The following is a 27923-nucleotide window of genomic DNA, read 5'->3' on the forward strand; positions in this document are numbered from 1 at the left end:
TTGACCTGCTGCTTCCTCAGGTTGACGGACCGTCAAACCAAAAGTTGACAACTTTTGGGCCAAAGGGAGTCAGAAGAAAATCTAAAATGTAAGCATAGGTAGATAGATATACATATCAAATTAAAGGTCTTTATTAGTAGAGTACAATGCCGCAACCCCGACCTCAAACGGGCAACCGAGCTGTGATCAATAGATGGCTTAGAAATTAAGCACTGTAAATAAGAAACTGACTAGCTGTTAAATTTTCACATTTAATAGTGCAAAACTGTTTACAATTAATACTGTTGTACAGTATTACCTTCAATTACTAAAAAGGAGCGAAAATTAATCAAACGAGGAAAATGAATGAACCACGATAGGTAAAGTTATTTGTGACTGATATATATATATCCGTATATATATATATATATATTTACGGAAACGAGGCACTTGGTGGTCCTGTATATATGTATATAAGTAGATAGTAATATGGGGTTCCTGGCGCACTTTCGGAGCCGACCGAAAAGCAATGTAAAATACTGTTCAATTTACCATAAAGGAAGCTGAGAAATAACACAGCAAATCTCAATGAAAAATTAACCGAATCTACAGTCGTTCGTCTCCAAAAGCGATCGGTACATTACTATCTACTCTGTGGAATGAAAAATTAACCAAATCTACAGCTGTTTGCTTCTACTTTCTTAAGCTGTGCTTTGTAAAATGTTGTCAAATCTGCTACGAATAAAGGAAAAATCTTCGAAATCTTAATAAAATTTAATCAATTTAAAACATTTTTACTAAAAACATACTGTACTTTAATAAAAAAACTTTTCTACTAAATAAAACAACATGAACTCACCCAAGCTCTCTTCAGTTTCTAGCATTTCAAAAACTTACAAAGAAAGACAATTTTAACCAAGTTCAACGAATTACCAAAACATTTTAAAGAACAGTTGATACTTTCCTTAAATGATACAGAATTCAAAGAACTTGTAAAGTCCTTTTGCAGAAAAAATGTCTAATGGAGTGTTTTTACTATCGGCAAAAAAACTAAAAAAGTAAGGGATTACATATTTAAATATAATTACGAAAGATATTGAAAAGAAAGTAAAAAATAAACAAACAGAGAGTTTTCATCGTTTTTTTTATGACATTTTTCCCATATTATACGTCTTTCAAGATAATCAAGACTTAATTGATTGAATTTCTTAGGAATTTTTTTGTGAGTATCAAGATTTATCAACACAATTCATTAAAGAGCATTATAGAATTTTTCTTATAGAATATAGCCACATTTTGTGTGAAACAAAAGGTATTACTGTAGATTAATAATTTCCATGTGATTCCTATGAAGAAAGGACACCAACTATGGTTATCAAAACATTAACTATGACGTGGGGAGGGACTGCAAGTTTTAGAGTTAAGACTTTATTCTACAAAGTTAATTGTTATTAATTTCTTTATCTTTTATAGTCTTTTTTCCGGTAACAATCAAGTGTAATTTTTCATTTTTGTTTATTCTTTAATCTTTTTTTCATCCAAAACAGTCAAAAAATCTGTTCGGCAAGTGTACTTTACAATCTTCCAACTCGGCAATTATTGTAAACCCGAATTTTATCTTTCATTTTCTCCAAATTCAAGATTCTATGTTTCTTCCTTTCTTCCAATTCATTTAACTTCTTTATACTCTTTGAATTTACATTCACCAATATCATTTAACTCCTTCAAGAACTCCATTTAAATAGAAAAAATTTTAAAGACGGAAAAAATGAAATTCGCTAACCTTCACTCGAGAAGTCGGGGAGAATGTGAGTTAAACCGCAATTCTTTTTAAGAGGTTCTTCGTTTAATTTCTCCAAATGTACTATAAAAATCATCGAGGATTTCTGGTTCAAAATCATAAACAAATTCAACATCCAGATAATGAAAAAATACAGGTAATATCTTTTCATAATAAACGTGTGTATCGATACCTACAAACCTAATGTATTCTTTGAAAAGGAAAATAATTTTGTCAATGGTTCCAAGAGATAAGTAAAAATTTTTATTCTGTTTTCTAAATTCTGTAACAAATTTTGTTTGCTTCTTGTCTCCATATTGCAATTTTGTAAGCAGGTTATTCAAATGTGTTAATTTATTTCGAAATTTCTTAGGTTTAGGTCTTTCTAACAAAATTAAATTACAACCTCTACAAAACTAAATATCTTTTATCGATAATTTTCTCCTCTATTAGAACACTTGTAACAGTTGGCATTATACTCTTCCATTTAAAACAAAAAGATTTTTTTTATAAATGGGAGATTATGGAACTAAGTCTGCCGAGATATAAATTTTTCAGCGCAAATGTTTGTGTTTTACATTTCTACAACAGAGTTAAATAGAAATAATTTCATTCTATTGTAACAACTATTTAGGATATTATGTGTACGATTATAAAGATTATTACGGGAGAAATCGGGATTTTTCAGTGGCGAAAGGAGTATATATTTTTGAAATATTAGAAGGAATGAAAGAGAATAATATGAAACATCATTAACTACTGAAATTTCTCTAATAATCGTTCTTAATCACATCATAGGCTAAAAAATTTCTCAGAGACAACAACAACATAACAAATCGCGGTTTGTAACAGCTTTTTGAAAATCCATATTGATAATTATAATCGTTCTTTGAACCAGAAATATTTGTCAAACTCTTTGTTGTATCAATGACATAAATAGGTCTATTCGCTAAAAATTCTTTAGGATTGTAATACATTTCCTTATTATTACAGTAAACTTTCTTAAAATCTTGATACATCTGATACATGATTCTGAAAAGACCTCCGGAAAATGTTTAAATTTTGTAATTCATCTGGATAATAAGAACCGTTCAATTTTACTCTGATATTTTTTACATCCAAACTATCAAACTTTGAAGGATTTTTTTCTTGATTATTCTGTCTATCTGTTTGGAAAACCTATGATAACGAACTTGGATTGAAGATATTTCTATAAATATTTGTGATATCGAACGAATAAGTTGTTCCGGAAATACCTTTTTGGTCAATACATTGCCAATCTAGAAAAATTAAACATAATGTTTTGACTTTTTGTAATTTCAATCAATCAACCTAATTTTACTCGTGGTTTTATAATCAATCATTGGAACTCTAATAAAAAAATCTGTAATTGTTATTTTTCCATCAACAGGCATAACATTTCCAGTTGCAGTCTTTCAGAATCACATCATCGTCTTCTGCTCTTATAAAAAACTTAGATTAAAATCCTCCTTTATAGATCGGAATAGTAACATTTTTCAAAAAATCCTAATCCAAAATGAGATAAATTTCCAGCTGCTTCAAAAACACCAAATTTAAAATCTGATTCAAAGCCATTAGAAGTTTGAAAGAAATAACATCACTTTTTGAATACGAAATAGTTCCTTTAATTGTGCTTAATTGGCCACAGTTTTTCGACTTCTTCTATCAATTTATTGTGTTTTCTTACTTCAAATCTTAGAAAATAAAAAACGGTATAAAATTATCGATTTAATCTAACATTATCAGTTCCAAGATATGCTTGACCATCTTGTTTTTGTTAAAGTTCCAGAAATATAAAAACTGGAAGTTAGACGAGCAAAAGTTATCTCCAAAATCAATATTAAACTCAGTTCTTTTATTCGGTTCATTCAAATGTTGTTTACTAATTGGATAGAAATTTTTAAACTCCGCCCTTTCAATATCACTAGCATATTTTCTGTAGTCCGCCATTTAATAAGAGAAAATTTAGAAATTTTAAACATCGTGTATCATTTTTCATCGATCTAATGTACGTTTTTATAAGAAAAGATATAAATTTTAGTAAAATAATTAAAAAGATTAGAGTCATTTTTAATGATCTACTTCGTCATATTCATGATTCTCTTCCTTAAATTTTGCGATCTCGGTCACATATTTCAATAAAAATTTGCACAGGATAGTAACCGCTATCTATAATATGTGTTCCAATCAACTGTATCTTTATTTTCATCCAAAAACTTTATACTCAAGTGTTGATAGAGACAAAGAACAGACATATGATCTTTTAATTGATAATGTATATTTTCTTGAATGAACTCTGATGATAAAGTTTGATATTTAGCAATGTTATACCAATTCAATTTGTTTACGTATAATCTCATCATATCTTCGGATAATTCATATTTTTGAGAAATGTCATCCCAATGTTCTTTTTTCAAATCTCTTTCGTGTTGCATGATAAAAAGATCGAAAGCAATGTAATGTCCCGCCATCTCTATTTATTAGGAAAAAATTTCAAAATCAAGTTTTTATAAATTGGCTCTTTTTAGTGCGTTACATTCAGCACATTTTCCAGAAAATTCTCTTAACTCCCATTGATATTTGCGTAATATTTTATATCATTTGTTGCAGTTTTTTTCTTTACATCTCACACAATATATGAGCGCCATTTATATAAGGAAAATTAGTCATCATAGCCGCCTAATCCATTTAAATCTGTTATCAATATTTTCAAAAGTTTTATTAACATCTTCTTTAAATTTATTAAAGTTTTCTTCTAAGTTTATTTACTTTATCGAGATATAAATCGTTGTATTCAAGAGTTTATGATCAAATATTCTCAAAAGTTTTTGTGGCATCTAAACTAAACTTATCAAAAGACTGCTTATTTTTTATAACTTTTTCATTAATTTCGCCAAAGTTTTTCTTCTAGTTTAATTAATTTATCATGAAAGTAAAGATTGATTAGTAACTACTCTTTTAAAAAACTTCACCATTTTTTCTATCGGTTTCATTAAAACCCTCTTGAAATTTAGCGAAATGTTCCAAAAAGTTTGTTATTTTTCCATAAAGATCGCCTTTATATAGATTGAAATTTTCCTCAAAATTTGTAAATTTTTCATCACAATTTTTATAGATCTTTTACTTTCTCGCTTCAAGTTTTTCATAGACTTCTGTTGTAAAATCTTTACATGCTGTTATTATGATTCTCATAATTTTGTTTTAGTTCATTAAACATTTTAATAGGATCTTCTAATTGAATCATTACAACAACAATCAAATGGATTAATTCCTTTACTAACACCGCTAATTCTTTTTCCTTTAAAATCTAAGGCATTTTTAAACATTCGGATCATGTAAATCAACAATATCGATGTTTTTCTGATAATTTTAGAGGTTTTAAAATTTGTTCTTTAACAACAACATCATGTTTGTCAATACCAGGTCGAAACACCGACAATTCTTTTCTTATTAGCCAAACTAACATAATTCTTTTCAACTTTGATTGCTTCAGTAATTTCATCAGCTTTTTCGATGTGAGACATTAAATTGGTTAAATAATTTTTTTACACCATCATCAACTTCTTTTTCCACAATGTTTTTATTTTTATCAGCAACTTCATTTGAACTCATGAAATTTGCAAGTTTGTTATTCATATTCTGCTTTAAAATCTTCAATCTCGACAGCAAAAATATCTGAATCTGGAAGGTTTTGTAATAAATTTTTCTAACTTGTTATCAAACTCATTTCTCAAAAACTATCAAAATTGAAACTATTATCTACATTTTGAATAATTTGTGTTCCAAATACGTCAAAAATATTTTGTGAATCCATATTTATTAAGTAATAATTTGTTAACAACTTCTTTAAAATCTTTACCAGTACTCAGTTCATTCAAAACAAAAACACATAAATGACCACAAATTGGGGGATCTTTATAGTCTTGAATCTGAGAATCATTGTAGTAGACGCTTGATTTTTTCAAATATTTGATCAATTCTATAGGTGGTTTGTCCTCAATTCTTCCATACGAATCAAAATAACATGCATTCCTTATCATTTTTATAATAACAAATCAATGCGTTCCACTTCCCAAAATCGAGTCTAAATTCACAATTCCACATTCAAATTTCTTAACTTTTTCAGGTAATGTATCTCCTCATGAAGATTTTCCTCTAAAATGTTTAATATTTTTGCAGATTTCTTCCAATTCCCCGAATGTTAAAGGTTTTAAATTTTTTTTTCAATGTTTGATTTCACGTAATTCAAAGTTTTTTCATCTAATCCAGATCCTTGTAACATCTTCCAACTCTTTATCTAACCAATTTAAAATGTTTCGAACAATAGGAATCACATCTTTTTTAACGATTGGAGCAGCTTTTACGATACATAAGGAACAACATTTTTAACAACTGGAATATTTTCTCCAAAATCTAATAAATCTTTCAAAAGTTCCACCATTTTTGAGTTCTTTCAACTGATTATAAGAAAATTCTATTCTGGTTCCTTTATTGTTTTTCTTATGTTTTTCGAGTTTATTGTATTGTCTATTTGTTTAAAAATATCTTATCTTCGCCATTTCTTAGTTGATCTATTTTAAATTGAATACTAACGGGTATTTTCTTCTTAAAAGCGGATTTTATTTTTTCTTTCCTGATTTTTGCTGAAAATTTACATTCACCTCCATTTATATAGTTAAAATTTCAAGTTCTCTTCGATTCCCATTCCTAGTTTTCTCTTCAAAAACATTGCTCCAGCTGTTGGAAGCGCAACAAATCTTTCACCTAAACTAGCATCTTTTGATAAAAAATCTATCCATTGCATTATCTTGCAAAACTTTATCTGCGATATGTCTGGAATTTGTGTCTCTATGTTTTGCATAAAAAAAATATCGTGTTCCATAGCAGCTTGATCTAATTTATTTTATACCAGGATCTCCTCTTTTTAGTCTTTTTTCGAGTTTTGTGCCAGGCCCAGATACTGATAAGTTGGTACGTGTAATTCAAAAGGTAAATTGTTGATAAAATCATTCAAAAAGTCCACTACCCTCAATCATAGATGAACTTATTGCCGGCAAAACTCGTTTTAAATATTTAATTCCAATCAGGTTTTTCAATCATTTCATCAAGTTTGTTCGAAATAAAATCTTTAATATCGCTTTCTTTTCGTTCAAAAAATTGTTGTTTCCAGCCTTCTCTTGAGCATAAATATAAATTAATAATTCCATCGGAGTTTTGTCAAATCGTCGATATATCTGTACTCAATCTTATTATCACTGATAATTTTCTCACACCTGATCCTTCGATTCTTTTTTCCCAAATTGGTTTAATCAAATTGAGAATATTTTTTTACCTTTACTTGACTTTGGTTTCTTAGTTGATGGATCATTTTTTTTGTAAATTGAATCAGATTCCATACTATTTCTGTATACTTTTTTCAAGTCTTTATTCAGAATATAAAACCGTCTTTTGAACATCAGTGCCTGTTTAATAATCTCCATAAACCTTGAGTTCCTTCATATGTTTTTTCATTAATAATGATATCATTATGCTCAAAATTCACGGGCAAATTTCCAATCATTAAAACTTTTCTTTTTCTGTCCCAATACAAACCCAAAATTTATCATCCTTTGCTCTAGGGAAGAAATTTTTTACCAATTTCACCAATTATTATATCCGTTGTTCCAGGACTTATTGGTTCAACTATGGTAGAGTCTTCAATGATTCGAGGTCTAAATGGTGTTGAAGATGGTAAATTTTGGCAATTCAAACTCAGATTCTGGTATCGAAATATCAGCAAATTGTCGTACAACTGGAACCAAATTCATCAAATTTTGATTATCGCTTAAAACATTTTCAATTTTGCCCTCAACATTTTTTATTGCAGATGTTACAGGTTGATTAATTTTTTGAATAAATTCTTGTTCTTTTTCATCAATTCGAATCTGTTCTTTAAATTCTTTGATTAATTTCTTTTCTATTTGATCAAGTTTTTTTGCTTCTTCTGAAGTTACGTTCGCCATTTATTTAGGAAAATTTTGAAACGTGAACGTGGAACGTAAAAAACGTGAACGTGGAACGTAAAACGTGAACACGGAACGTAAAACGTGAACGTGGAACGTGGAAACGTGAACACGAAACGTGAAAACGAGAACACGAAACGTGAACACGGAACGTAAAACGTGAACGTGGAACGTGGAAACGTGAACACGAAACGAGAACACGGAACGTAAAACGTGAACGTGGAACGTAAAACGTGAACGTGAAACATGAACGTGAAACATGAACGTGAAACATGAACGTGAACGTGGAACGTGAACGTAAAAACATGAAAACAACTAGATTATCACACGTTTATATTGGAAAATTTATTCAAATATTTGCCATTTTTAGGCTTCAAAGTTAGATTAATAGTTAAAAATCCGTAGTCTTCCTTCCAAATTTTATCACATAACTCAATAAAGTGGTTAAAACTCATATCAGATCCCACATAATTGTTATAAATCTTTCTCGAATAGTGATCATCTTGCTTAAAAATACACAACATATTCAGGTTATTTCTTATAACTTGTTTATCAACCTTTGAAAAGCATTGGGAAAGATAGATACAAGATATGTTTTTGTGACGAGACATTACGAAATATTCCTTAATAACGTCCTGATTTTCCAAAATACAATCATCAAAAACGATTAACGAATTGGGTTTACATTCGCTTAACGGAACTATGTCCTCAGAAGCATTATAAAAATGTGATATTTTTTTGTTTAAGTTTTTCTCAATATTTTCAAATCTTTCTTGTAATTTTTTATAGGCGTCTTGTTCTAAAGATTTACTAAAGACGTACAAATTGGAATAAGGAATCAACCTATTGTAGATAAAATTCAATAATAAAGTTGTTTTTCCACATCCACTTGAACCAACAATTAACAATCTGATTGGTTGATCTTTCTTATTTTCTTCAAACGTTTGAAGTTTTATCTGATCTTTTTGTTTTAAAAATTTCTCCATTTAAATAGAAGATTTTCATCTTGAAGCAACGCTTGCGAAAATGAAGCTGTTCAAGTTGACTTCAGAAAGCTCTAAATTAGTTTTAAACTTGGAACATCCTATACACTTAGAGGAAGAATCAAATTATTTTATCGGTTTAAGCGGTTTTTATTCTGACAATTTTGTAATAAATATTAGTGAAAGTTCTCCTTATTGCATAGGATTTAGTGAGAAAAACATAACAAAATACTATGGTTTAAACAAAGGATATTATACTTTCGATCAAATAAAAAATTCCCTTAAAAATTATCTGAAAACATTCAAACAATCAGATAAATCTTTAAACTTTGACGAAAACAAGTTTGAAATGCAAAAAAATTATCTTTATAATAAAATTCAAATAAAATCACCAGTAAGAATAATGTTTTCAGCAATTATTGTAGATTTGTTAGGGTTTGTTCAAGAAACTATTGAGCCAAATCAGGTATATTTAGGAAATAAAACGCCAAAATTTAGACCGTTCGATGTAATTGAAGTGCACTGCAATCTCGTTGAACCTAGTTTTGAAAATCATACCGAACATTTACACAAAGAATCTGAAATTTTGTACACATTTTTCCCAAATGTTGCTTATGGATCAAAAATCAGTGAAAAACCGAATGAAATCGATTATATTCCAATTAGAAAAAATATTAAAAGAATTCAAAAAATCGTTCTAACTATACAAGACTCTGAGGGAAATTTATTAAATAATGAGAGTAAAACAACAATATATTTAAGATTGAAAAAGGATTAAAATGGACCCCAAAATATAAAAAAAGCTTCGAAAACATACATTCTGAAGGTAGGGGTGATTCGCCCCCGCCTTCAAACTTTCAAAAAAAACACTGTTTTCATTAATGAATCTGGGCTTTATTCTCAAAATAAAAATTACTAGTTAAATTTCTTTTCTATCTAAATGGAGACAGTTGTAGATCCAATAAATAATCAACTTATATTCAATAATAAAGACATTGTAACGATTGTAGACGAAATCAATGTAATCTGGTTTAAGGCTAAAGATGTTTGTGAAATATTAGGTTATGAAAAAACAAAAAACGCAATTAAATTAAATGTTGATGATGATGACAAAATTCAATATTTTTACTTAAAAAACAAGGGGCTATTCGAATGGCCCCTTAACAATCTTCATCCTGACACTGTTTTTATCAATGAATCTGGACTTTATTCTTTAATTTTGAGATCACATAAAAAAGAGGCAAAAATCTTCAAAAATTGGGTTACAAAAGAAGTTTTGCCAAGTATTCGTAAATTTGGTGAGTACAAACTTGAAAACAAGATTAAATATTTAGAGGACGAAGTTAAACACTTGCAAATTAAAGATGAAATAAAAACGGAAATAATCGCAAAACAAAGTGTAAAAATTGACTTAATGAAACCAGACCTTGTTTGTAAAGATTTTGCTAAGAAAAAACACCATGTTTTTGTATTAATTAAGAAGAATCACATGTGGGAATATCCTTATTACGTTATCAGAGCTCAAAAGAGAGAAATACCGAAAAGATTGAAAGAACTTGAAATTGATTACCCAGAAATGGAAATTTTATTAAGACAAGGAGATCCAAATAGTATAAATCTCTACAACCAAATGAAAGAATCTTTGAATATTTTATACAACGGAAATCATTTTACTACAAATATGGCAGAATCTCGACTGATTTATAGAATATCTAAATTACACGATGAAAATGTTAAACTCTCGATTTATTATATTTTGTTTGTAAATGTTTAGCATAACTAGGTAACCATCGTAGAATTTTTTTTTCATATTCACAAGGCATTTCGTTTTTATAACTTTCGCTGAAAATTTTTTTAGCACAATCTTTGCAAAAAGCATCTTTTCTATCTTTACTATACTGCCAGTTATTAAATTCAGAAATATTTTTAATTTCTTTACAAAAGTAACACTTTTTCTCTTCTAAAGTTAATTTGTTCATTTTATCGTATAATTCCTTACAATAACAGTCTTTTCTATTCTCTTCTTGACACTTTGTACATTTCTTTTGAGACTCCATTTATATAGAAAAAATTATTACACGATGAAAATGTTAAACTCTTGAATTATGATATTTTGTTTGTAAATGTTTTTGATAATTATTTAACCATTTTATAGTTCTTCCACATTCACATTGAGTATCTTCATAATATAATCTATGAAGATTCTTCTTTACACAATCTTTACAATATGAGTCTTTCTTATCTCTACTATAGTGATCACTATTAAACTCTGAAATTTTTTTAGTTTCTTTACATTTAAGACATTCTTTATCTTCCAAAGTTAATTTTTCTATTTTATCATATAATTCTTTATGATATTCCCTTTCACAATCTTTGCAATTATAATGCATTCCATCTTTCCTATTTTTATCTTTATAAAATTCATTTAAATCTTTAAATTCTTTGCACTTTGTACATTTCTTTTGATGCGCCATTTATATATAGAAAATTTATATTACAGTTTTGACTTCTTCAATTCATATTCATAAAACTTTCCGGTTATTTCTTCATTATTTAAATCTTTTATACTATAAGTTACAGGATCTGTGTTATTAATTTGATAAATCACAAAGATTTCTCTTGACCAATTGTTCTTATATTTGTTCGAAAATGTTTGTTTTTTACTAACAATTCTTACATGATCATTGACTTTAAATTTAGTTTTCGTGTGAATTTCAGGTGGAACATACTTGAAAACCGACTCTAATAACTCTTTTTCTGCATCTTTATCTACGTCTTTAGGCTTCATTTTGATTGTGCTATGAACAGTATCGTTATATTTCTTTACGATTTCTTGAAGAATATCGATCCATTTAAAGTTTTTATTAATCTCAAAAAGAACCTTCATTCTTTCATTTTGAGTTCTGTTATATCTCTCTACAATACTTGATTTCTCTTCGTTTTCAGTATGATAAATCTTAATGTTGTATTTCCTCAAAACATCGTTAAATTCTTTATTTTTAAACTCTAAACCCTTATCTGTATGAAGTAGGTTAGGAGGTTTGTGATTGATCCTTATGGCATCTTTTACTATATCTTCGAAAGCTTTTGAAATATCCTTGCCGTTTTTTCTTTTGATAGCTCTTGACCAAGCATATTTTGAGAAAGTATCAATAACATTTAACATATACTTAAATCCATCATTTTGATCTGAATAGTTAGACATTATAACTAAATCTGCTGCCCATAAATCGTCAATTCCTAATGTTATAATTTTTCTCTTTTTAAACTTTTTTCGTACTGGTGCATGAATTTCTCGAGCTTCAATCTCTATCTCATCTTTAGTCTTCAATTCTTGCTTAACAGGTTTTGGATTTGGATTCTTTATAAACTTACTCTTGTTTGTCTTACATTTTGAACATTTTGCAGCAATTCTATACAATCCATTTTGAGTTTGAACGATTTTTGAATCTATATTTTTCGTTTTCTTTTTACACTTGTGACAGTGAATTAAATCATCTTCCATTTACATATCAAAGTTTCCAAGTTTATTTAATTCGTCTAATATATCAGATTTTGCTTCATTTTTATAGCCATACGGTACTGTATCGATCTTATTTTCTAGGACAATTCTCTTATCATCTTTAGCGTTCAGTGCCAGCTTGTTTATGGTAACAGTGTACAACTCATGTTTATAACTTTTGATGACTGTCATCTCCCTAAATTCTTCTTTATCTTCGAACAAACATCTCTTCAAGTTTTCGATATTTATTGTTTTATTTACAACGCTTCTCTTAATTCCTTTACACCTAACTGGGTTTTTATCTAGATATTTGTACGAGTACATCTTAGACCTTAAACCACAAAATTCTTCTAAAACTTCGCTATTTAACTCATCTTTGAATTTCCCTATTACCTTCTTATTTTTAGTAGTGAAACATTCATGATCTTTTGGATAATCACTTGTATCAAAGTCATCTATATTTTCTTTAATAATTTTAAAAGGATCACGTTTCAATTCTAGAAAATAACTGTCTGTATCCATGTAACACAGATTCAAATCTGGATCAAACCTCTTTAATTTATCGTAATAAAACTCGTACATTAGCAATTTTGATAGGTCAAGAACTGAAAATCCTATGTAGATCGGTTTGTTAAATTTAACCTTTTGTTTATACATGTGACTCGCTATACAGTTGTCGTCAAAGATAGTGAAGCTTTTGAAGTTCGTTTTCTTGGCCTGTTTCATTGAAAATTCTTCATTTCCTAGTCTAATATCGCATCTATTTCGCACATTTTCCATACTTTTTCCAAAAACTGAGTTGTTCATCAGCTTATAAAAATCCTTCTCAAAGTCACTTGTAGCTTTGGTCCTCATATTAGTATTAAAATCAATGTAACTCTTTCATAAAAGGCTTCTGATCGAATGCAATAACTCTATTCACATGTTTCAAAATCATACCTTGTTCCAAATAGAACTTCAAATTTCTCGAATGAACAACGTATTCAGTTTTATCCAGTAGAGTTGTGCAAAGTTTTGTTTTTAAAATGTTCTGGAGCAAGAGGTTAAATTCCTTGTGATGTTCGTGTAAATTCGTTGGATATCCAAGATCAACTTCGAGAATATAGCCATAATCTTCGTCGCCAGTGAGTTCCAAAATTGTTTTCTTTCCATTCTGCAGTTGTGTACGTTTTTTGGATCCATCCACTTGATATCACTAAACGGCAGTTTTTGCATTAGGCCATACCCATAAAGGTTATTAGCATCAACGTATAAACAAATAGTTTTCGGGCTTTGTCTTATCGAAATCTTTCAAATATTTGTTATTTGCTTTCACATATCGTTTAATACACTGAGAAATGCCCCCGCGAATGCCTTTTTCAATCATCAAATTACATATTATAATCGTTAATTAGCTGAAGCTCAATTTTCGTTAATTTTAACATTTGCGTCCCATGCGAGACTGGGAGCTGTTAGATAGTGTGCCGGATCGAGTTTATAACAATTAAGGCAAATGTTTCTGAAATTTTCGAATATATCAGCAAAGCAATTAAAAACATCTTGGATATTGTACAAATCAGAGTAATTTCCAAGATTTTTCTCTTTTAATTTGTTCCAAACGCTCAAGTAGTGTTGATAATCTTTCTCAGATATGCTTCACTCATCTGTCAAAAGTGAATAGAAATCTTGAATTCTTAATTCTTCTGTGTAATCAAGTTTTTCAATACTATCGATAAATTCATAGGGAAATATTCCTTTTCCAGATAGAATTTTAAAGATTTCTTCTTCGTCATTTGGCTGTCTTTCTATAATTTTCATTCAGTCCATCCTGTATAAAATGATTTGTATGTTTGAAGTCTTCTTTCTTTAAATTTTTCGCTAACTTTTCTATAGACGAGGCCATGAATCTGAACGTGGTCTACAAACGAAAACTTGATGAATTTTCTTGGCTTATCACCTTCGAATTCATAGCCATATCCAGAATTTACAGAATAATTTATATATTTTTCATCGTGTTTTGCAATCAAATCAACATTTCCATATTGTTTAGCCAATTCTTTTATGTACAAATGAGTATCGTAATTTGACATATTGTGGCAGAAAACGGGAATATTCTGAGGAAATTTCAAAATTTAGATTGCACATGCATGAGCTGCGCCTCGAAACTTGCGGTTTAAATGACAATGATCTCTCACTTTATTATAACTCTTATCTTTCCAACTATCAGGAGTAAAACCATACTGAATTGACACAACATCATAAGCAGACCATTCACAGATATGACAAACGTTTGAATTTTGATACGAAATTTCTTCTTCTTCTGTCAATTTCATAGGTTTCATGTTCTTAGAATTATATTTTTTTCGCTATGTATTTCGATAATTTATTGAGTTCTTCAAACAATTTTGTCGGGACGTTTTTCAAATCTTCTTCATTTTTGGCACGATAACATATCGGTTTGTACATGCGATTGGTCACATTCGACACTAAATATAGAGTAAAACCATAAGGAATGTGCCTCTGAATCTTGGTTGTAGTCGATCTTTGTGGATTGTTCTTGCATGTCGGAAATTTTTTCTAATATGCTCTCAAAGTCCATATAAATTACGTTACGGATGGTTAAATTTCTTTTGATAATTAGTAAATTTAGTTGTTTGACCTGGAAATGGCATAATTGGCTTACAAACTTCATGATTTTTACAAATTTCTAAGTGATCTGTTAAATCTCCAGATTTGTAAAAATGGCTTAAACATCTTCTACACAAAAATTTTCTTTTCTTTATGTTTAGACAACTGCGAAGAAACAAGCTTATTTAAATCGGTTATCAAAACATAATGAGATTTATCATCTTGTTTAACATACAATAAATCAATGTTTGTTTTCAGCGTCATATTTTTCAGAAATTTGTAACGGAACAATGTTAATATTTTCATCAAAACTGTAGACATTGATAGACATTGTTGGATACTTATACTTGGAATTGTAGCTTCGTTTTTCAAATATTTGTATATCTTTCAGAGACATTGGATACTCAAAACCTGAAAAATATTTCGTCATTCACAAATTTTTTCGTATTGCTTTACACGTTCACAGTCTCTTTCTGGTTTTTCAATAGCACATCTTATTGAGTAAATAAAGCAAAAATCATCTCTATTTTTTATATTTATACAAGCTTTTTATCTTTGATATTCTTTGGTAAATCGATGTATGATCCTGCATTCATCATTTCGTGTTTGTTAAGGCTCAAAACTAGTTGTTTACAACTTTTAAATGTCCATCCGGAACCTTTATTTGGATTATTCGTTTGTTCTCGATGTGTTAATTTATTAAATTGCTTAGTAATAAAGTCGTTTACGTCAAAGATTTCGTCTGCTTTGATAGTAAAATACATTAGACATGTTTGCGGTTTCACCATTCACTAAAGTTCGTTCGTATTCACATTCCAAAGAGAGATAGCCCTTCATATTTTTAACATTTTCTTGAAATTTCTCGATTAAACTTTTAATTTCTGACCGCATAATTGAAAGATATTTGTAAATTGACATGGAATTGTCGTTCAAGTTTGTTTTAAAATGTATTGCTTGAAAAGACCGTGTATTGAGGATAAAACTTCTACATCAATGATATTTTCGGATTTTACTTTAGAGTTTTATCAATTTCTTCGATCATTTCAGACTTGGTTTTATCGTTAGTACCGATAGCCAACTTTTCAGCTATTGAATGAAGTTTTTCATCATTAAATAGGTCGAGATTTTTCTTTTCAACTTTGAAATTTCTCTTTAATTCACGTAATTTCTCAATATTAAACATGTTTTCGTGATCGGCAATTTTATTTTCTCTAGCCCACTGTCTTAAATAATTTAGTTCATTATTGTAAATTTGCTTGTTTTTTTCATGACTTTTAGAATTATAATGGCGATCATAGTTTTTCTTAAAATTTCTTTTTTGCAGAACGGACATGATATTTTTTCGCGCTCCATTTAGATAGAAAAATTTATTTAACTAAATGGTGCTTGTAAACCAACGATTGCGCCTCTCACGGCGTGATATCACTACGGATATGACGCAGGCGAAGCGATTATCGTGATGGTCGGTCTGTAGTAGCACACCTCGACTGTCATTGATACACACAGCGCAATCTTTCGGAACTAAAATGTCGGTAATGCAGATTTGCTTTTAAGAATAAAAATTGTGTTCCCGTTTTACTATTATAACATTTTCTTTTTCAAAAATGTTAGATAATTTTACCTATTTTAAAATATGCGTACATTTTGTTACTTGTAATTTTCAAATTATATTTTAAATTAATTTCTTAAATTTTTACTTCTCGATGGGCTGTTTTATTGTGTTGCTGAGTATATATGTCCGCGAATTCGGTTTGGTCGGTTAGGAAGTTTACTTCTGAAACTGTTTCAATGCGAGTGGCCATAGCGGAGAAAACACCAAGTTCAGAAGTATTCAGATCGTATTCCGGAACCATTTCTCTATCCGTATCTCGCTCTTCTCTCTCTCTCTAGCCTGAATATAGATCCTAGCCTATAAACGGCAGAAGTGATCGTGTCATAGGCATAAAAAGAGAGGGAGAGAGAAAAGAGACAGAGGGAGGAGAAAAGGTCGACCGAGAAATGGTTTTGCACTTTTTGACTTTGAATTTTTTCTATTTTAAATGGAGTTCTTGAAAGAGTTAAATGATATTGGTGAATGTAAATTCAAAGAGTATAAGAAGTTAAATGAATTGGAAGAAAGGAAGAAACATAGAATCTTGAATTTGGAGAAAATGAAAGATAAATTCGGGTTTACAATAATTGCCGAGTTGGAAGATTGTAAAGTACACTTGCCGAACAGATTTTATGACTGTTTTGGATGAAAAAAGATTAAAGAATTAAACAAAAATGAAAAATTACACTTGATTGTTACCGGAAAAAAAGACTATAAAAGATAAAGAAATTATAACAATTAACTTTGTAGAATAAAGTCTTTAACTCTAAAACTTGCAGTCCCTCCCCACGTCATAGTACTGTTTTGATAACCATAGTTGGTGTCTTTCTTCATAGGAATCACATGGAATATTATCTACAGTAATACTTTTGTTTCACACAAAATGTGGCTATATTCTATAAGAAAAATTCTATAATGCTCTTTAATGAATTGTGTTGATAAATCTTGATACTCACAAAAATTCCTAAGAAATTCATCAATTAAGTCTTGATTATCTTGAAAAGGACGTATAATATGGGAAAAATGTCATAAAAAAAACGATGAAAACTCTCTGTTTGTTTATTTTTTACTTTCTTTTCAATATCTTTCGTAATTATATTAAATATGTAATCCCTTACTTTTTTAGTTTTTTTTGCCGATAGTAAAACACTCCATTAGACATTTTTTCTGCAAAAGACTTTACAAGTTCTTTGAATTCTGTATCATTTAAGGAAAGTATCAACTGTTCTTTAAAATGTTTTGGTAATTCGTTGAACTTGTTAAAATTGTCTTTCTTTGTAAGTTTTTTGAAATGCTAGAAAACTGAAGAGAGCTTGGTGAGTTCATGTTGTTTATTTAGTAGAAAAGTTTTTTATTAAAGTACAGTATGTTTTTAGTAAAAATGTTTTAAATTGATTAAATTTTATTAAGATTTCGAAGATTTTTTCCTTTATTCGTAGCAGATTTGACAACATTTTACAAAGCACAGCTTAAGAAAGTAGAAGCAAACAGCTGTAGATTTTGGTTAATTTTTCATTCCACAGAGTAGATAGTAATGTACCGATCGCTTTTGGAGACGAACGACTGTAGATTCGTTAATTTTTCATTGAGATTTGCCTGTGTTATTTCTCAGCTTCCTTTATGGTACATTGAACAGTATTTTACATTGCTTTTCGGTCGGCTCCGAAAGTGCGCCAGGAACCCCATATTACTATCTACTTATATATATATTAATCTTCAATAAGAATTCTTCAATTATTGTAATAAACATTTTCTATATTTCGGCTTAAGCCGTCTTCAGGAAATTACAAAAATTATATAAATAGGGCTATAAGAACAGAATAAAAATAAAACATCAACACATAATATTATATATATATATATATATATATATAATATAAAATATTATATATATAATATTATATTATATATATATATATATAATAGTTATATAAACTTTCCTTTGTCACTTATATACTTGTATTTGAAAGGGAGCCCTAGTGTTCTTGTTCACAAGTTTAGAAAACACCTAACTGACCTAACGTTATAAAGATTAAAAATCCCAAAATATACTCAAATGAGGACCACAATATAGTTGACTTTTTATCGGAATTTAGAATTTTGGAATATGGAATCGGAATGTTTGTACAACATTTGGAAAGAATTATACTTTCCCAAAATTGTAAATGCTACGTATAAAGTACAATATTTACCTCGATAAATCAATTTTTACAACTCTTAATAAAGACTTAATATTTATAAAACAACTCAACTTCATTATTATTTTTGAAATTATTTTATTTATTACCTTAGATTGTAAAAATATATTATTTTTGAACACATAAATTAATAATTATTAGATTTTTTTATATTTGCGCAAATAAAATATTGTTTGGTAAAAAGGTTTGATGTTATTTTCTTTTTATTTCGCTGCTCTCCTTTACTCAAGAAGTTAATCGTTCCATTAAGCCAAGTCTTGACTATCTTCAGGAACCGTTAAGTACTCTCCTTGTGCTTCTGAAACGTATTTCTCACCTTCCGTCCACAAGCACGAGCCCAGCAACTTAATAATATTTTACCAAACACTTCGTAAAAGGCTTGCAGGTTTTTCACTGCGCGCGCCGAAAGCTTCGCTCCATTGCACGATCACATAGTAATGACCTCTGTGTACAGTGCGGGGCCCAGCGGGCCTAGATGTTTTATGGAATAGGAAGTTAACATACCACTCATCACCTTAGATGTGGTTTGGTGTCCTTACAATGTGTTATATTACTACTTTTTCCTCATATTATAAAAAGGTGTGTACATATGCTATAAAGCATAGACTCGTATATAATGCGCCTAAGATATTCTATCTAGTTAAACAATGGTTTGAGTCAATAAGCCCCACTGTGCACCGCCGACAGTTCGGGCCAGCACTGGCCTAGAGTGCCTAGTGGGAAATCCGCCCCTGAATAGTCCTTATTGTACTGCTGCTGTTAATGTTAGAAATTAGTGATTGATTGTAGTCGCGGGAAGTAAGTAACCTCTATGTTTGGGTAATGGCTTGCCTATTACGGACAGCAAGTGGCCTCTATGTCTGGGCAAGAGCTTGGCTGTCACGAGCAGACAATGTTTTCTATGTTTGGCAATTCGCTCCATTCACGTCACTGCGAGACTGATTAGTTTATTTTTAACGATGACGAATAGTTCCAACTTATCTACGTATTTTACAGTGAATCACTGTACTTTAAGGAATGTTATGTTTAGTGTAGGATGTAGCATTTATTTAATAAGTGCTATTAGGTAAAAAAAAGGTTTTTTCTGTTCGTTTTTATTTGATTGTACGCTATACATTGGCGTAATACCAAGTACATGCATACGTTAAAGTTGTTGGATTATTCACAATTTTTTTGTATATTGAGATATCTTTTAAGGGTTTTACGTATTTTGTACAGTACAGCGTAATTAGTTAAAACATATATTTTATTGTGAGATCATTTCGACATGATTGCCACAATTAATTATGAAGTTATTGTTGTGAAAAGGAATAGTTCGAATCACAAACATCCTACACTTATAAAAGGCCGGCAGCTTCAGTTTCGAAAAATGTATGGTTTTAACATTAATTATTTCTTGACGTTCTTACTGTATTGTTTAAGATTCAAACTGTGATTTTTATAACATTTACAATATTGTATAAATAAATAACACGATGCGTTTTTAGTATTTACTTATTTAAAAAATAACTACTAATTGTTATAATTTCTTTGTTTCAATGAATACACTTTCATATTCGTTATATAAAACTCTTAAACGTAATGAAAAACGTAAAAGTAAGTAACCGTAAAAAACACTTAAATTGGGAGTAGGCTACAGCATAAAATGAATATAAAAAATAAACTTTGTAATAAAAAATGCCGTTGATCAGTGATTCAAATAAAATTGACGCAAACAAAAACAATGTTTCTGAAACGATGAACTTCTTTTGGAATTATGATTTTAACTTCACTAAAATCCAGTAAATTGATGCTTTTCCAGATGATGATTTTTTTGTACTGCCAGATAGTATTCAATTCCAATAAAGATATTTGTCTAGGTATATATATATATATATATATATATATATATATATATATATATATATATATATATATATATATATATATATTAAGATAAATAAGTGTCTGAATAATACACATAGTCAGTAGATATCCATAATCAATAAATAAAAAAAAAATTACAGCGTATGCATAGTTTTCGAGTCAAAATTGTTGTTTACCTGAATAAATTGTGACTAATAATCAACCTTGATTATGTGCGGAGGCTAGTATTTCGTATATTTATGGCTAGTCTACCTAGTAAAAGTCCTAAGACCAATACGATGTACAGTAGTCCAAAATATAGGGAAATTCTTGGCAAAATGTGATAAGATCAACCATTGGGCATGGCTTTATTTTATTTGTAGGGTTTAACTAAACCAATCAAGGAACTCTTTTGTTGGTTCCTTGATCGTTGATCCTTCCATCATTCTGATCATGACTCTAAGTTTCATCTTTATGCTGATGATTTACAAATTTACGTACACTGTTCGCCTGATGAAGTGAACACGTTTATGGTTCTGCTCAATCACGACATTGAATCAATTGCTTGTTGGGCAAATAAACATGGGCTGAAATTAAATGAAGACAAAACGCAGGCAATGGTATTGGGAAACCCAAGACTGATCGACCGTTTGGACTTCAACGTTGCACCAAAACTGAAACTCAATAACCACGTACTAAATTTTCAAAACAAACTGAAAAACCTTGGTCTTACTATGAGCTCAAATCTTAAGTGGAGTGACCAGGTTACGGTAACGTGTAATAGAATATTTGCTGGCATTCACAGTTTAAAGCGTTTTGCTTTATATCTACCGTTCAGTGTCAAGGTTATGCTGGTTAAAAACTCTCATACTGCCACACTTCAACTACTGTGACGCTGTGATCAGTGACATGACTGTTGAGCTTTCGGACAGGCTTCAACGTGCTCAAAACTATTGTATCAGATTTATTTTCAATCTCAGACGTTATGAGCATGTGACTCCATTTTTTCAAACAGCTATCGCTTCTGAAACTTCAACAACTTCGCCAACTTCACATTCTTTCAACTCTACATTCAGTTATCAAAAACAAGTCACCTGTTTACCTGTCCGAACATTTCAAATTTATTTCCGATATAAGTGAGCGACCTACGAGAAGGGGATCCACCTTACTGTCAATTCCTGTTCATCGATCGAACTTCTTCAGTAAGTCGTTCACTGTTCAGGCATGTCGCCTCTGGAACTCTCTTCCTGATGATATACGCATTATAGAGGGCCGAGCTCGTTTTGGGGCAAAGGTCAAGGACTTGTTGCTGGCCGGTCTGTGGGGGTGACGGGTGGCGGTGCTCGTGGCGTGCTTGTGGTCGGGCTGTGTGTTTGAGAGAATGAATGTAGTAATAACGAGAAATTCTTTAAAAAGTAATCTGTTAATTTAAGTTTTAATTTAACTTTGTTTGAATTTTTCTACATATTAAGCTGATAAATTTTATTTTTAATTATTAAATAGTATGTATATATTTTGGTTAATTTCATAAGCATTTATTTTAATTTAAAATTTGTTATTAGTTAAGATCATTCACTGTACATAGTATATCTGTATATTATGTGAGGTTGAGCCCTAACTCCGCCTCTTAAATAAAGGCATATTTCATTTTCATTTTTCATTTTCATCATTCGTTATTATTGCAATGGTTCATAGTTGATATATGTTGCTTTGGTTGGTTCTGCAGTTTTAATTTGACATGATAACCGCTTTATACTTACAAGACTTCTGAGTACTAATAATGTAAGCAATATTATATTCCTTCAGTTTGTTTCTTTTTTTATAGTTCCCAATTATAATACTACTATCAGCTACCCGTGGCTCCGCACGCAATTTCGTAGGTTTTGCCTATTTTCATCCCAGGGAATGTAAGAATGTCCATGTAAAACTTCAGTACAATAGGTTGAATTGTTTACGCGTGAAAGCAAAAACAAACAAACAAAGGCAATGTTGGATGTATAATATTACTAGCAGTTACCCGTCCCTTCGTCCCTATATGAGAACTTCTGGTTCCAGTGAATTATATTTTCGACGTTAATGTTGAGTTTGCCTTCTTGCCACGATCAAGAAGATTTGTTGAAAAGGTTATATTTACGGCCATTGTAATTTACCCCTGTCTTAGATTTTTTGTTCCTAAGTTGATTTTTCCTTTTTCCTGATAAAGACATACACAGTTCTGAGACGCCTACTTCAGTCGAAAGACAAATAAGATAGGTTTCATAACAGTCTTTAAGTGTCTAGTAAAAGTTAGACTATTTTGTCCTTTAACTCTGCACTGAATGTCCTTGTAAAATTTCAGTACAATTGGTTAAATAATTTGCGCGTGAAAGCAAAACAACAAACAAAGGCACTTTCGCATTATAATATTATTAGAATTAGGATAGGGGTATTTGAAAATCGTTCTCCCATTTAATAAAGTTAAAAAACTTTAAAATAAAATATACACGATAAAGTACCTGTCTTGATTATTTATGCAAAGCTTTAAAAGAATCCTAAGAGTCCCGGCGTTGGATACTATATCGTTGTAAAGCTCAATCCACGCACTTTTTGTGGTGTAAGAATAAATCGCCTGTACTTGCCCGCTTTAAAGGTGGTTGAAATTTCAGTTTCGAAGTGCATACAAGAATCGTGAATGAACGAATTATTCAGTTTATTCCATTGCGCTTAAAGTAAAACGTCTTTAAACATGCTTTAACATATTTCAAACTTTTAGCAATAGTTAAAGGAAAAATAATATAATTTATACACATAGTACATACATATATTTTTATTGTCACGATAGAGTTACCAATATCCCGCCAAGAACTCTATATGACGTTATTTTATAAATCCAGACAATTCCACGTTGGAGAGAAAGACCATTTGTCATTCTTCTCAATGAAGGAAATACGGTAGATAAATCCGAGGATTCAAAATACTACAGAACGATGTTTCTAGATTGTGCAGTGATGTTATTAGAAAACTCGGTCAATCCAGTAGAACAACTAATACATTTTTATTGAATAATTTCTTGTGGCTTTTTGCGAGGACTTCATAACAAATGCTGCTGAAGATAAATCTCAGGTGTCTTCAGGTCTTCTTCTGTTGGAACGCCAGAAGTCAGGTTTAAAGAAAGCAGCAAAACTTATTTGAGATGTTACTGTATGTAGCCAAATTGAAGCAAAGAGAGGCGGGAAACACTGATACATTTAAACTATTATCCGAAATGTGAATTTCTCCAAAGTATCAAGCAAAATCCGCTGACTTAGATTTCCGCTTCAAACACTTCTTCAGCTTCCTATTCTTTTATGCAAAGCGCTTGCTTTATTCGTGGAGGAAGATTACACTTAACACCAGTACTCTATAGCCTAATGCGAACTGGAGCAAAGAAACTTGCTCGAATCAAAAATAAAATCCTATCTCTATAAGCATCACATAAACCGTATACTATCACTGAATATATTTTTGACACCTTCAGACCATGTGACAACGGATTTATACAACGACAAAATAAAAGTCCTTCCCTCCTGAAGTTATCTCTTTAGCCCATGTAATGAACCACCAAGTTGTTTTGAGGCAATGCCAAGTTAATGTAAAATGATTAAAGTGATGATTGGTTTCCTTAAAATAATAGAGGTTCTAATTATAACCTCAAGTACACATAACTACTACTTTAAGATTGACTATGTAAAATGACGAATAAAAGCTTCCTAGTAGTTTTTATTGTTTCCAAGATGTATATATGTTTTCCAAGTTTCAAGTGGTTTTGGGCCATGTCGTGTTCTGTGTTTGCTGTATGTGACCAGATTCAATATTGGTCGAGTGCGTGCAGAGATACTTCTTGATTGCGAGATAAGCTTATCAACACAGTAACCAAAAATAAAATTAAGGCTTCTTTCCACAGTTAATAATTATTATTGTGTACAATGTACATCTATTAGATGTGTACTAAAAAATTGTCATGTTTTACGAAAATAGGCAACATATAATGTGTTTACCCCCCTTGTATCTACCATACACAGCCGAACACTGGTGGTCATTGCCGGTATGAGTAATGACAGTTAGGTACTTACAACTGATACAAGTACCGAGAAGTCAGCATGATGAGACTCGGGAAGCGGGAGCGGGAGGCGAGCTGACTGTGGAATCTGGAGTCTAAATGTGGATGTGATGCGCTGGCCCCCCCTGCTCGAGGCTGACAGACAGACAGACAACACTACTGTACGTATATAGGCTAGGGCTCACTGGTTGGGTAGAACTCCTTCTGTGTGTACACTACGTAAAAGAGACTTGCGGTTAGCTTACAAGGTCCCGTGAGCATTTACTTACTATTCTGAACTCATTACATTGCAGCCTGAAGAAACTTTAGAGATGTCTATTTATGTCATCATCGCCTTACTTTTTCGTACAGGTATTCGAAATGTAAAAAAAGAGATATGGAAGATGAGAAAAACAAGATATTGTTTAATTTCGTATAACCTACGAATCGTAAGTTAAGGTATCGGAGTTGCCAGCAAAGGCGTAACCAGGATATTCAAAGAAGCACGGAGAGCTTTGTTCATGCAGGATGAAACGATCCCATAACTGTGACTTATGCTAAGCATATGTTACGTTTCTTAATCGTGGATTGTTTATCCAATCCATTTTTCTCTTTTATTAAATTTCTTGCGTTCTTATGAAGTTTCATGGTGGGATAGGCGATTTGTAACCTTTTAAACTTTCTGGCTACGCTTCTGACCGACAGATTGTTATACTGCGTGCTGTTCCTATATTTGGTCAACATTAACACTGGGTACGTATTTTAATTCATATTTTGTTTTGCGTGTTGCCTGATCAAAACCTATTCTTTGAGACTAATGAAGTCCTGGTTGATAATATATTCTCATGAAAGTATCTGTAGGACAGGTTACTGACGTTACCCACCCTATATATTCTCGGAGTCCTCAGTATTGTACCTCCAATATTGTGATGCAGAGGAAGTATAACTTGATATTAAAACTACGCAAAGTACAATTCGTTTGTCAGCGCGTCAATTTCGAATCCATCAAAACGGTGAGGAGCCATAAGTAATTTAAAACTCTAAACCCTCGGCTACCAGGGTACTCCATTCATTGACATCAAGACAAAAGCTCGCTGTGTCTCTTGGGATTGGAAACTAGCACCAGCACAGCTCACAACAGACGTCCTTGCGAGCTGCCATCCGCATCGGACATGCTAGTTCTACTTACATTCTTTCAACTAATAACTTATACCTACACTCACTTTAATCTTCGGGGAAACGTATGAAAATTAAAAAAATAATTGTGAATATTGTTGCAATTTTCACAATAATTTATCTCACATATTACAAGTACAAAAACCTAAACCCAAATTAAATGTTTTTAAATTCGTTTAATAAGTTTTGGATTTGGACTTGTTTCGGATTGATGTTGCTCGGAATTATGACTTCTAGACCAGTCCGAAATCGAATGGAATTCATTATACGATGAATCATATTAAATTTATAGCATCTGCACTAAATGTAACATTATTGATGCAAAGTGTAGTGTTTCACAACTAACTACTATCATGGTGAGGACATCAAGGATACATAAAGTTATATAATACGATTGATTGTAAGGAAGGAATTACTTCGAGGAAAACAGTCACGATTTCCAATCAACTAGCAATAATTACGTGATTTCCCTTAGATTACATGCTAAGACTAGACAGTGATCACAAACTATGTTTAAAAACTTTGCAACAAAGAAATTTATATTCTCTTGTATTTAAGTTTGTTTGAGCCCATATTTTAGCTACAAAGGCTCATCAAATATTGGTGCGGGGGTCAGTGCCAAGGCTGTGCCTCTACTTGAAAAATAAACTGTGTCTGGTATGCAAAAATAGAATGCATTTGTTACTAAGACACAACACATCTGAAAATGTGAATTGACAGAGAGAAGTTTACCTGTCAAGGGAGAGGCTGCGGGGAGGCGGGGGCGGCCAGGCGTCTCGGATGGTCCAGAGAAGCTCTTCTATCGTGGGGGGTGTCCGGGGCACGAGGGCAGCTCCTGCGACAGTAACCAGGTAACACGGTGAGGGCAGGCACCACCACACGGCCATGCTGCATGCTGACTACACCACACAACACTAATTGACTCTCACCAATTGACTGGTCCGCTACGTTGTAGCGAGCATCACTTCCCCCCTCCCCCTCACCATCACCACCAACACACAGTTTACCGACACCGAAATTGTAGACTATGTTTAATAAGTCGGATACCACAAACAGTTTGTCATTTTGCTGCATATGGACAATGACGTGTAGCCTACAGGTCACGTGACGAAGAAGTGCGTTAGTGGCACTGATCTGAATGAATATTATGTAAAAACCCTACACATATAGCACTTTTCTCAACAGAAATTAAAAGTCAGCCTCAACAGTGTCTCAACAGAAATGAAAGTTAAAGAATGGTTTGAAAAGCTATAACAATCAATTAAGATTCGTTTCAAAAATAAAGAGTGCGAAAGCGATCTATTTAAGTTTCACAACAGAAATAGCCATACAGAGGCAGATTCAAGGAGGGGTATTCCTGAATGACAACGAAATAAATTTATCAGACATAACCTATAATTTCTGTAACGGGCTGCATAAAACGTTTAAAACGGGCATTTTACAATGTGTTCATATAAATACAGATTTACTAACAAAACCAATAGTTTGTGTGACTGGAACTACAGTTACTCGTAGTTTTAGCATGCTTCTGTTGGCTGTGAATGTACTAATAATGAGTAATATGCCAAGTAAGGGTAGGCCTACTGTGTGGAATCGATTTCAAGCACATTATAATAATAACTACTAATAACAACAACCTACTTACTTTAAGGGTATGCATGCAACAATACTGTTAAATTGTAAAGTCCAAAGGGTTAATAGAGAACATTAGTTACAATCGAGTAGGAAATAGTAGTGGTAATACAATCAATCACTGCATGGCACTGATCAATATTTTAGCGACGATTCAAAGTTCAATCAATAGTGTAACAAAGTGATGTTATTGTATTTGTTCAAACTCGTTATTGTTCTGAAAATTAAAAAAAATGCTATAATACAGACAAATAGTGTAAGTGTTTGGAATCAAAATCGTTAAACAATAGACAGTATTGTAATGTCTTTTTAAACATTATCCAGTTTGATAGAAGGAGTTGGACTGAAGTGAATCTTAGAAATCCACACGTACATTAGCCTGATATTAAAAAGTACTTACGAAATAGTGCCCTCCAGCCTCCACGTTTGGTACGAGTTAAGTACACAGAGATGTACAGGCCACTCACTAAACCATTACATACCGACACAATAGAGCTGTGTACAGTTCGTATAAATGAATGAAATGAATAATGGAAATCTGAGCGATGAG

At 31.2% G+C, this 27923-nt stretch overlaps 1 protein-coding gene across 8 annotated transcripts in view; it reads right to left on the reverse strand.

The window, feature by feature from the left end:
• LOC124360360 overlaps window positions 1-26673 on the reverse strand; it is a 62771-nt gene extending 36098 nt beyond the window's left edge. For 6 of the 8 annotated variants that reach the window (XR_006922241.1, XM_046813917.1, XM_046813918.1 and 3 more), the window contains exon 1: window positions 26474-26672. Coding sequence is in view for 7 of the 8 variants with exons in the window: in XM_046813917.1 (XP_046669873.1) it covers window positions 26474-26628 (155 nt within the window). In the remaining variant the exon portion in view is untranslated. Of the gene's footprint in view, window positions 1-26473 lie in introns of all 8 variants that reach the window. The other 2 variants (XM_046813920.1, XM_046813919.1) reach the window with 1 other exon arrangement.
• Window positions 26674-27923: the final 1250 nt, after the last annotated feature.

This window comes from Homalodisca vitripennis, chromosome 4 (assembly GCF_021130785.1).
Source record: "Homalodisca vitripennis isolate AUS2020 chromosome 4, UT_GWSS_2.1, whole genome shotgun sequence".
NCBI lineage: Eukaryota > Metazoa > Arthropoda > Insecta > Hemiptera > Cicadellidae > Homalodisca > Homalodisca vitripennis.